We start from the raw sequence: 11,595 nt of genomic DNA, 5'->3' as shown, positions 1-11,595 counted from the left end.
TATTCTTTATTTATTAATGTATAATTGTCCATTATATCTATAAAACAGGTATGAATAAAATAATTGAATAAATACATTTAAAATAAATATAATGCAAAAATAAAAACAATAAAAACAGTAAAATAAATAATAAAGTAAAAATTAAATCGAAAAGTAAAAAAAGTAAATTAGTGAATTAATCACCAAATCAATTTATGTCACATTTTATCGCTTTATCAAATATTTTATGCCTTTAAAAACATATTCCTTTATTTATTGAAGTCATTTATTTATTTATTCACAAACACAATAAACAACAATAACAACACAATAAAAAAATGCAATTCAGGTTTTTTATTCCTACAAAATAAAAGATTTTAATAAATTTACGCACAATTCAAATTAAAGTTCAGAATCTTTTACATCAGAATATTAAAGAGAATCATAAAGTTTATGTTTTGAGACGAAAACACTGAACAAACCTTTAATTACTGTTTTTAACTTTTATATATTCTTCAAACAGGAAACCACCGGAGCCTCTCTTCCCCTTCTTCCCTTTCACAATAAAAGCCCTAGCCTGCAGCAGGCGGTGGGCGTGTCCCGTGTTGGCCACGCCCCCTTTAGAGTCACAGAACGACTGAAACGATGAAAACCAGAGAACGACCTCTCAGGTTGTCAGGTTGTGTAGCGACGCCGCGGTGGCGTTGGGCGGCACGTGTGGCGTGGCCGTCCTGTTGTGGATCCACTCCAGGTAGTTGGACACGCGGGTGTAGATGCCGTAGTTCCCCGGGCGAGCGCAGCCCTTCCCCCAGCTGACGATCCCCAGCAGGAACGCCGTCTTCTTGTACTCCGTCACCAGGGAGCCGCCGCTGTCGCCTTTACACGAGTCCTGCCGCCCGCCGATGTACCCGGCGCAGAACATGTTCTCCGTGAGCACCACGCCGCTCTCCTCCACGCACTGCTGCGTGCGGATCCGCGGGACTCTCAGCCGCCGCAGCACGTTGGAGACGGGCCCGTTCTCGCCCATCCTCCCCCAGCCGCTCACCGTGTGCATGCTCACGGCCCAGAGGTCGCGCTCGGCCAAAGGGCGTGTCGGCAAGCACGCCGGGACTGCGTACGTCGTGTAGACGATGGGCGACGCCAGGCGAAGCAGGGCGATGTCGTTGTTGGCGGTGACCTTCACGTAGTCCTCGTGCATGAGGATCTCGGACACCTGGACCACCTGCTCCGTGCCTTCGTCCGCCGACGTGTTGTGCTCGCCTGTGGGACACACGGGCGAAACATCAGACGACTAACGGGGGCATAAAAGCGCTCTCGTCGCAGTTGGGATTCGTACCTGCGACCACCTTCAGGGACTGAGCGTCGTAGTCCTCCACGCAGTGGGACGCGGTGAGGACCCAGGTGGGTTTAAAGATCACTCCTCCACAGAAGCCTCTGCCTTCGTACAACAGCAGAACCTTCAGAGACACATGACGGCGTGTTTTACAGCTTCCTTTAAGGGTGAAGTAAAAGCGCGTACCGGCCCTTTAACGTTAGCGTACCTGCCACGGACATTCACCTTTGGGGCACTCGGTCCCTCCCACGATCCGAGCGCGGGAGTCCAGCTGCTCGTCTTTGTTCTGCAGGACGGGGACCATGCCGCACGCCACCGACTCTGAAACCACCAAAAACAATTCTGTGATGTTTTTCTGCTGTTTAAATATTTATGTTTACTTTGACGAACGTCCTCCGACCTTTCGCCACGCAGCTCCGCCCGTCGGCGTCCAGGAAGTAGCCTTCAGCACACGAGCAGCGGAGTCTCCGTCCTCCCTCGCCTTCGTCGCAGAAATGGTCGCAGCCTCCGTTCTCCAGCAGGCAGGTGTCAGGGACGGCCATGAACGCTAAATACAACACGTTTAAATTACGAACACTTTAGTGGTCTAAACTTAACGGTCTCCCTGTGTATTAAAAATACTAGAGGACCAAACACGGCGCCCTGTGGTTCTCCAGAGACTTAAACTTGTGTTTTTTATCGTAGTTCTGCTGATTTCACTGATGTTTCTTGTGTTTTTTTAAATAAAGGTTGGTGTTAGCTCCGTTAGCTCAGTTAGCTCACCGAGCTCGCAGCTGAGTCCGCTGAACTGCGGCGGGCAGTAGCAGGTGAAAGATGACCCCATGGTGGAGCAGCTGCCGCCGTTGAGACACGGACTGGACTCACAGCTGTCGGGAACTACGGGAACAACAACACATCACACCATCCAGACGTCAGGCAGATTAAGAGCGATCCCCAAAGCGTGAGTCGTCAAAATAACAAAACACTTTTCTTTTATTGCTGTACGTTATGCGAAAGCTCCAGATTGTATCATGCTAATGTTAGCTTGCTACGTAGCTACGAGAGAACAACGTTTTAAACATTTATTATTTAAACTGAAACATGAAATTATAAAATCCTCCAGGGAAGACCAAAGGGATGATTTTACACCAGAATGACACTTTAACTCAAAAGTCTGGGTTCTGGTGTCGCGGTTGGAACCGCCTTTAGCCGAGCTAGCTAGCATGTCGCTCGATCAGAGGGTTTGAGATTAAAGAAATAAGAAAACGTGCGGTTTCTTACCGTTGTACGTTTTCCAGAACTCGTCCTGAGGAAACAGAAACGATTAAAACTTCCTCACATGAACAAAAATGCGTCTTATTCCTGTTAAATGCGCGTCTGACCGTGGTCTCGGTGTGTTCGAACACCTCGCGCGCCTCCTCGTACGAGCACCTCTCCTCCAGACACTCCCTCTTCAGATCGCCCCTCTGCAGCTCCTCCAGCCAGCCCGAGTTGAACCTGCGGGTCCGCACCAGCACGCCGTGAGCCCGCTCCGGACCCACGAACACTTCCAGCCACAGAGGGGACGCACAGGTCAACACAAGGCTTCATCTGCGCTAAGCTAGCATGCTAAGCTAACACGGTAAAATGGTCAAAGTACTTTGCTGTGAAGAAGAAGAAGCGGGCGGACATTTTGACTTCCTCACCTGACGCCGGCCGACCGCTGCAGACGCTGAGGACGCAGAAGAAGACGACGCTCAGCCACATGCTTCGATTTCTGCACAGAACTTTGGTTCAGAGGTGCTCCGCTGTGAATCCAGAGGGTTAAAGTCTGATCACACACACACACACACACACACACACACACACACACACACACACTGATCACATGTTTCCAAGGGAAATACCCCGAACTGACCGCTGCTCTTTACCTTCAATGTTTCAGAGAAAATCCTGCAACCTAACCGTCTCCTTTAGTGTCTAAACTTAACCGTCTCCTTTAGAGACTAAACTTAACCGTCTCCTTTAGAGACTAAACTTAACCGTCTCCTTTAGTGACTAAACTTAACCGTCTCCTTTAGTGACTAAACTTAACCGTCTCCTTTAGTGTCTAAACTTAACCGTCTCCTTTAGTGTCTAAACTTAACCGTCTCCTTTAGTGTCTAAACTTAACCGTCTCCTTTAGTGACTAAACTTAACCGTCTCCTTTAGAGACTAAACTTAACCGTCTCCTTTAGTGACTAAACTTAACCGTCTCCTTTAGAGACTAAACTTAACCGTCTCCTTTAGAGACTAAACTTAACCGTCTCCTTTAGAGACTAAACTTAACCGTCTCCTTTAGAGACTAAACTTAACCGTCTCCTTTAGAGACTAAACTTAACCGTCTCCTTTAGAGACTAAACTTAACCGTCTCCTTTAGAGACTAAACTTAACCGTCTCCTTTAGAGACTAAACTTAACCGTCTCCTTTAGAGACTAAACTTAACCGTCTCCTTTAGTCGTCTAAACTTAACCGTCTCCTTTAGAGACTAAACTTAACCGTCTCCTTTAGTCGTCTAAACTTAACCGTCTCCTTTAGAGACTAAACTTAACCGTCTCCTTTAGAGACTAAACTTAACCGTCTCCTTTAGTGTCTAAACTTAACCGTCTCCTTTAGTGACTAAACTTAACCGTCTCCTTTAGTGTCTAAACTTAACCGTCTCCTTTAGAGACTAAACTTAACCGTCTCCTTTAGTGACTAAACTTAACCGTCACCTTTAGTGACTAAACTTAACCGTCTCCTTTAGAAACTAAACTTAACCGTCTCCTTTAGTGGTCTAAACTTAACCGTCTCCTTTAGTGTCTAAACTTAACCGTCTCCTTTAGTGTCTAAACTTAACCGTCTCCTTTAGTGGTCTAAACTTAACCGTCTCCTTTAGTGTCTAAACTTAACCGTCTCCTTTAGTGACTAAACTTAACCGTCTCCTTTAGTGACTAAACTTAACCGTCTCCTTTAGTGGTCTAAACTTAACCGTCTCCTTTAGTGGTCTAAACTTAACCGTCTCCTTTAGTGTCTAAACTTAACCGTCTCCTTTGGTGGTCTAAACTGAACCGTCTCCTTTAGTGACTAAACTTAACCGTCTCCTTTAGTGTCTAAACTTAACCGTCTCCTTTAGTGTCTAAACTTAACCGTCTCCTTTAGAGACTAAACTTAACCGTCTCCTTTAGTGTCTAAACTTAACCGTCTCCTTTAGAGACTAAACTTAACCGTCTCCTTTAGTGTCTAAACTTAACCGTCTCCTTTAGTGGTCTAAACTTAACCGTCTCCTTTAGAGACTAAACTTAACCGTCTCCTTTAGTCGTCTAAACTTAACCGTCTCCTTTAGTGTCTTAACTTAACCGTCTCCTTTAGTGTCTAAACTTAACCGTCTCCTTTAGAGACTAAACTTAACCGTCTCCTTTAGTGTCTAAACTTAACCGTCTCCTTTAGAGACTAAACTTAACCGTCTCCTTTAGTGTCTAAACTTAACCGTCTCCTTTAGTGGTCTAAACTTAACCGTCTCCTTTAGAGACTAAACTTAACCGTCTCCTTTAGTCGTCTAAACTTAACCGTCTCCTTTAGTGTCTTAACTTAACCGTCTCCTTTAGTGTCTAAACTTAACCGTCTCCTTTAGTGACTAAACTTAACCGTCTCCTTTAGTGTCTAAACTTAACCGTCTCCTTTAGTGTCTTAACTTAACCGTCTCCTTTAGTGTCTAAACTTAACCGTCTCCTTTAGTGTCTTAACTTAACCGTCTCCTTTACTGTCTTAACTTAACCGTCTCCTTTAGTGTCTAAACTTAACCGTCTCCTTTAGTGTCTTAACTTAACCGTCTCCTTTAGTCGTCTAAACTTAACCGTCTCCTTTAGTGTCTTAACTTAACCGTCTCCTTTAGTGTCTAAACTTAACCGTCTCCTTTAGTCGTCTAAACTTAACCGTCTCCTTTAGTGTCTTAACTTAACCGTCTCCTTTAGTGTCTAAACTTAACCGTCTCCTTTAGTGACTAAACTTAACCGTCTCCTTTAGTGTCTAAACTTAACCGTCTCCTTTAGTGTCTTAACTTAACCGTCTCCTTTAGTGTCTAAACTTAACCGTCTCCTTTAGTGTCTTAACTTAACCGTCTCCTTTAGTGTCTAAACTTAACCGTCTCCTTTAGTCGTCTAAACTTAACCGTCTCCTTTAGTGTCTAAACTTAACCGTCTCCTTTAGTGACTAAACTTAACCGTCTCCTTTAGAGACTAAACTTAACCGTCACTTTTAGTGACTAAACTTAACCGTCTCCTTTAGAGACTAAACTTAACCGTCTCCTTTAGTGACTAAACTTAACCGTCTCCTTTAGTGACTAAACTTAACCGTCTCCTTTAGTGACTAAACTTAACCGTCTCCTTTAGTGACTAAACTTAACCGTCTCCTTTAGTGTCTAAACTTAACCGTCTCCTTTAGTGGTCTAAACTTAACCGTCTCCTTTAGTGTCTAAACTTAACCGTCTCCTTTAGTGGTCTAAACTTAACCGTCTCCTTTAGTGACTAAACTTAACCGTCTCCTTTAGTGGTCTAAACTTAACCGTCTCCTTTAGAGACTAAACTTAACCGTCTCCTTTAGTGTCTAAACTTAACCGTCTCCTTTAGTGGTCTAAACTTAACCGTCTCCTTTAGTGACTAAACTTAACCGTCACCTTTAGTGTCTAAACTTAACCGTCTCCTTTAGTGTCTAAACTTAACCGTCTCCTTTAGTGTCTAAACTTAACCGTCTCCTTTAGTGTCTAAACTTAACCGTCTCCTTTAGTGACTAAACTTAACCGTCTCCTTTAGTGTCTAAACTTAACCGTCTCCTTTAGTGACTAAACTTAACCGTCTCCTTTAGTGTCTAAACTTAACCGTCTCCTTTAGTGACTAAACTTAACCGTCTCCTTTAGTGACTAAACTTAACCGTCTCCTTTAGTGGTCTAAACTTAACCGTCTCCTTTAGTGGTCTGAACTTAACCGTCTCCTTTAGTCGTCTAAACTTAACCGTCTCCTTTAGTGTCTTAACTTAACCGTCTCCTTTAGTGTCTAAACTTAACCGTCTCCTTTAGTGACTAAACTTAACCGTCTCCTTTAGTGTCTAAACTTAACCGTCTCCTTTAGTGTCTTAACTTAACCGTCTCCTTTAGTGTCTAAACTTAACCGTCTCCTTTAGTGTCTTAACTTAACCGTCTCCTTTAGTGTCTAAACTTAACCGTCTCCTTTAGTCGTCTAAACTTAACCGTCTCCTTTAGTGTCTAAACTTAACCGTCTCCTTTAGTGACTAAACTTAACCGTCTCCTTTAGAGACTAAACTTAACCGTCACTTTTAGTGACTAAACTTAACCGTCTCCTTTAGAGACTAAACTTAACCGTCTCCTTTAGTGACTAAACTTAACCGTCTCCTTTAGTGACTAAACTTAACCGTCTCCTTTAGTGACTAAACTTAACCGTCTCCTTTAGTGACTAAACTTAACCGTCTCCTTTAGTGTCTAAACTTAACCGTCTCCTTTAGTGGTCTAAACTTAACCGTCTCCTTTAGTGTCTAAACTTAACCGTCTCCTTTAGTGGTCTAAACTTAACCGTCTCCTTTAGTGACTAAACTTAACCGTCTCCTTTAGTGGTCTAAACTTAACCGTCTCCTTTAGAGACTAAACTTAACCGTCTCCTTTAGTGTCTAAACTTAACCGTCTCCTTTAGTGGTCTAAACTTAACCGTCTCCTTTAGTGACTAAACTTAACCGTCACCTTTAGTGTCTAAACTTAACCGTCTCCTTTAGTGTCTAAACTTAACCGTCTCCTTTAGTGACTAAACTTAACCGTCACCTTTAGTGACTAAACTTAACCGTCTCCTTTAGTGTCTAAACTTAACCGTCTCCTTTAGTGTCTAAACTTAACCGTCTCCTTTAGTGACTAAACTTAACCGTCTCCTTTAGTGTCTAAACTTAACCGTCTCCTTTAGTGACTAAACTTAACCGTCTCCTTTAGTGTCTAAACTTAACCGTCTCCTTTAGTGACTAAACTTAACCGTCTCCTTTAGTGACTAAACTTAACCGTCTCCTTTAGTGGTCTAAACTTAACCGTCTCCTTTAGTGGTCTGAACTTAACCGTCTCCTCTAGTGGTCTTAACTTAACCGTCTCTAAACTTGTTGATTAAACATCAAACAAACAGAAAGTTTAATTGTATCTTTATTTTTATTAGTTTTAAAGAAATAAAATCATTGAAAACGTTAAAATCATCTTTTACATCAGAACTTTGATTAAACACTTTGATGATGTCATAATTTGGCGCCTCGGCGTCTCAGACGGCGGCCATGACGCCCTCGATCCAGCCCAGGAAGTTGCTGACCTTGGTGTAGACCCCGTACAGGTTCTGGTTGGCGCAGCCCTTGCCCCAGCTCACCACGCCCGTCAGGAACCACGTCTTCTTGTAGCGCGTCACCAGCGGGCCGCCGCTGTCGCCCTCGCAGGCGTCCTGCCCGCCCGCCTTCACCCCGGCGCACAGCATGTTCCGGGTGATGTTGAGCCGGGTGTGGAGGCGGCACTCCTGGATGGGGACCCTGGGCAGCACCAAGCGCTGGAGGACCCCCGCCGCCGGGCCGAACCGCGACAGGCGCCCCCACCCGGACACGGTGGAGTGGCGGATGGTGGCCAGCGTGCGGCCGAAGGTGCTGTTGCGCGCGGGGAGGCAGATGGGAACCACGTAGGTGCCCAGTTTGACCGGGCGCCGCAGCTTCAGCATGGCGAGGTCGCTGTCGGAGGTGGACTTGTTGTAGTCGGGGTGGATCAGCACTTTGACCACGCGCCGCTTCTGCTCCGTACGGTCGTCCTCGTTCAGGTCGTGTTCACCTTCACACGGACACGACGACGCATTCATGGTTATTCATCGTTACGGAAAATTAACCGTGTGTTCATTAAAAAAGTCCATCTCACCGACGGTGACGTTGAAGACGGCGGCGGGTTTCCTCCAAACGCAGTGAGCCGCCGTCAGGAGCCACCGGTCAGACACAACGATCGCCCCGCAGGTGAAAACGTTACGCTCAGTTAGAAGAGCCTGAGGTCAGAGAGGACACAGCTTTAAGTGGACGTTAGAGAGGACACAGCTTTAAGTGGAGTCTCCTCCTGCTGGACATTAGAGAGAATGCAGCTTTAAGTGGAGTCTCCTCCTGCTGGACATCAGAGAGAATGCAGCTTTAAGTGGAGTCTCCTCCTGCTGGACATTAGAGAGAATGCAGCTTTAAGTGGACATTAGAGGGAATGCAGCTTTAAGTGGAGTCTCCTTCTGCTGGACATTAGAGAGAATGCAGCTTTAAGTGGAGTCTCCTCCTGCTGGACATCAGAGAGAATGCAGCTTTAAGTGGAGTCTCCTCCTGCTGGACATTAGAGAGAATGCAGCTTTAAGTGGAGTCTCCTCCTGCTGGACATTAGAGAGAATGCAGCTTTAAGTGGAGTCTCCTCCTGCTGGACATTAGAGAGAATGCAGCTTTAAGTGGAGTCTCCTCCTGCTGGACATTAGAGAGAATGCAGCTTTAAGTGGAGTCTCCTCCTGCTGGACATTAGAAAGAATGCAGCTTTAAGTGGAGTCTCCTCCTGCTGGACATTAGAGAGGACACAGCTTTAAGTGGAGTCTCCTCCTGCTGGACATTAGAGAGAATGCAGCTTTAAGTGGAGTCTCCTCCTGCTGGACATTAGAGAGAATGCAGCTTTAAGTGGAGTCTCCTCCTGCTGGACATTAGAGAGAATGCAGCTTTAAGTGGAGTCTCCTCCTGCTGGACATTAGAGAGAATGCAGCTTTAAGTGATGTCTCCTCCTGCTGGACATTAGAGAGAATGCAGCTTTAAGTGGAGTCTCCTCCTGCTGGACATTAGAGAGAATGCAGCTTTAAGTGGATTCTCCTCCTGCTGGACATTAGAGAGAATGCAGCTTTAAGTGATGTCTCCTCCTGCTGGACATTAGAGAGAATGCAGCTTTAAGTGGAGTCTCCTCCTGCTGGACATTAGAGAGAATGCAGCTTTAAGTGGAGTCTCCTCCTGCTGGACATTAGAGAGAATGCAGCTTTAAGTGGAGTCTCCTCCTGCTGGACATTAGAGAGAATGCAGCTTTAAGTGGAGTCTCCTCCTGCTGGACATTAGAGAGAATGCAGCTTTAAGTGGAGTCTCCTCCTGCTGGACATTAGAGAGAATGCAGCTTTAAGTGGAGTCTCCTCCTGCTGGACATTAGAGAGAATGCAGCTTTAAGTGGAGTCTCCTCCTGCTGGACATTAGAGAGAATGCAGCTTTAAGTGGACGGTAGCTGACTCACCTGCCAGGGACATTGTCCTTTGGGGCAGATTTGTCCGTTGACGACTCTGGGGGCGAAGTGCGTGCGAAGTCGTCCACATGTGACGGCGTTTGCACCTGCGGCGAGAAAATCACTACAGTCTTTCACGTCTGCGCACGTTTTATTTTAACGCCACTGAGCGGCGAGGAGGCGAGGGGCTCTAACCTTCGGGCTGGCAGGTGTTCCCGTCCACGTTCAGACGGTACCCCGGGGCGCAGAAACACACGTGGGATCGACCCGCCGTCTCCCCGCAGAAGTGCTCGCAGCCCCCGTTCCTATAGCGACAGCTGCTGGAGGTCAGACGCACTGCGGGAAAAACAGGAAACACAACGTTGTTCATCACGACGTTTGAGAATAGTTCGTAGAAAAGTTCGTAGAAAAGTTCGTAGAAACGCACCTTTGTCGCAGTTGTGCCCGTGGAAGGCAGCGGGACACTTGCAGGCGTACGTTTCGACCAGACGAGTGCAGGTCGCTCCGTTCTTACAGGGAGCCGACAGGCAGGGGTCCACCACTGCACACAGGAGACCGTTAAGTGTAGACCACTAAAGTGACCGTTTAGACGATGAAAGGAGACCGTTAAGTGTGATTACCTTTGTACAGCCTCCAGAACGTCTCCTGCGTTGGAGAGAAAACAACAGTTAGCGTTGACAGGAAGAACTTGAGGACCGTGGGTTCGAGTCCCGACTCACCAGCTGCTGAGGCAGAGCGAAGATCTCCTTGGCCTCCTCGTACGAGCATTTCTCCTCCCGACACTCGCGCTCCAGATCGCCGTGCCTCAGCTCCTCAAACAGGAAGTTCGCCCGACGGGTGCGGTGCAGGAACCCGCTGGCGTCGGGGCGACCCACAAACATGTCGCCTTTACACGGAAACACAGAAGAAGAATCAGAAAACACGCAGAAAAGTCACGCAAGAAGAAGAAGAAGAAGTGAACTACGCTGAAAACTGAAGAAGAGGAAGTGAACTACACTGAAAACTGAAGAAGAAGAAGAAGAGGAAGTGAACTACGCTGAAAACTGAAGAAGAAGAAGCAGAGGAAGTGAACTACGCTGAAAACTGAAGAAGAAGAAGTGAACTACGCTGAAAACTGAAGGAGAAGAAGAAGAGGAAGTGAACTACGCTGAAAACTGAAGAAGAAGAAGAAGAGGAAGTGAACTACGCTGAAAACTGAAGAAGAAGAAGAAGAGGAAGTGAACTACGCTTAAAACTGAAGAAGAAGAGGAAGTGAACTACGCTGAAAACTGAAGAAGAAGAGGAAGTGAACTACGCTGAAAACTGAAGAAGAAGAGGAAGTGAACTACGCTGAAAACTGAAGAAGAAGAAGGAGAGGAAGTGAACTACGCTGAAAACTGAAGAAGAAGAAGTGAACTATGCTAAAAACTGAAGAAGAAGAAGTGAACTATGCTGAAAACTGAAGAAGTGAACTACGCTGAAAACTGAAGAAGAAGAAGTGAACTACGCTGAAAACTGAAGAAGAAGAGGAAGTGAACTACGCTGAAAACTGAAGAAGAAGAAGGAGGAGGAGGACTGAAGAAGAAGAAGAAGGAGGAGGAGGAGAACAGAAGGAGAAGAAGCAGAAGAAGAAACAGTAGAAGAAGAAGGAGGAGGAGGAGAACAGAAGAAGAAGAAGGAGGACTGAAGAAGCAGAAGAAGAAGAAGAAGAGAAGGAGGAGGAGAAGAAGAAGGAGGAGGACTGACCTCGGGGGAGCCCGGTGCATGCTGGGACAGAAGCGAGGAGGAGACGCAGGAGGAAGAGTGGCGTGGTTTCTCCTCTGGACGCCATCTTTGTTCTGATCAAAGGTCAGAAAAACAGGCGCTGGCCTCAGCGTGCGTCCCCAAACTCTGCTCACTTTACTCACTGTCACCTGTTTTAACTTTATTTACTTTACTTTATTACAAACACACAAGTTTAAACTGTTATAACTTTATTTACTTTATTACAAACACACAAGATTTATCATTTAAACTTTATTTACTTATTAATGCAAAA

The 11,595-nt window shown here is 45.8% G+C and overlaps 1 protein-coding gene across 1 annotated transcript; it reads right to left on the bottom strand.

Annotated features, from left to right (window-relative positions):
* Window positions 1-646: 646 nt before the first annotated feature.
* Window positions 647-11,388, bottom strand: LOC310964709 (uncharacterized protein; the record flags this gene model as incomplete). The annotated part of the gene is made up of 17 exons (XM_083937965.1): window positions 647-1,239; window positions 1,316-1,436; window positions 1,521-1,633; window positions 1,713-1,859; window positions 2,075-2,188; window positions 2,573-2,597; window positions 2,674-2,837; window positions 2,977-3,047; window positions 3,152-3,201; window positions 7,597-8,138; window positions 8,223-8,343; window positions 9,591-9,685; window positions 9,774-9,914; window positions 10,006-10,119; window positions 10,199-10,223; window positions 10,298-10,464; window positions 11,304-11,388. The coding sequence occupies 17 exons, from the start codon at window positions 11,386-11,388 to the stop codon at window positions 647-649; spliced, it is 2,688 nt and encodes an 895-aa protein (XP_083794091.1).
* Window positions 11,389-11,595: the final 207 nt, after the last annotated feature.

This window comes from Echiichthys vipera, assembly GCF_963691815.1.
Source record: "Echiichthys vipera genome assembly, chromosome: 23".
NCBI lineage: Eukaryota > Metazoa > Chordata > Actinopteri > Perciformes > Trachinidae > Echiichthys > Echiichthys vipera.
The sequence above is the reverse complement of the archived record's forward strand: the minus strand, read 5'-3'. Positions and strand labels throughout refer to the sequence as shown.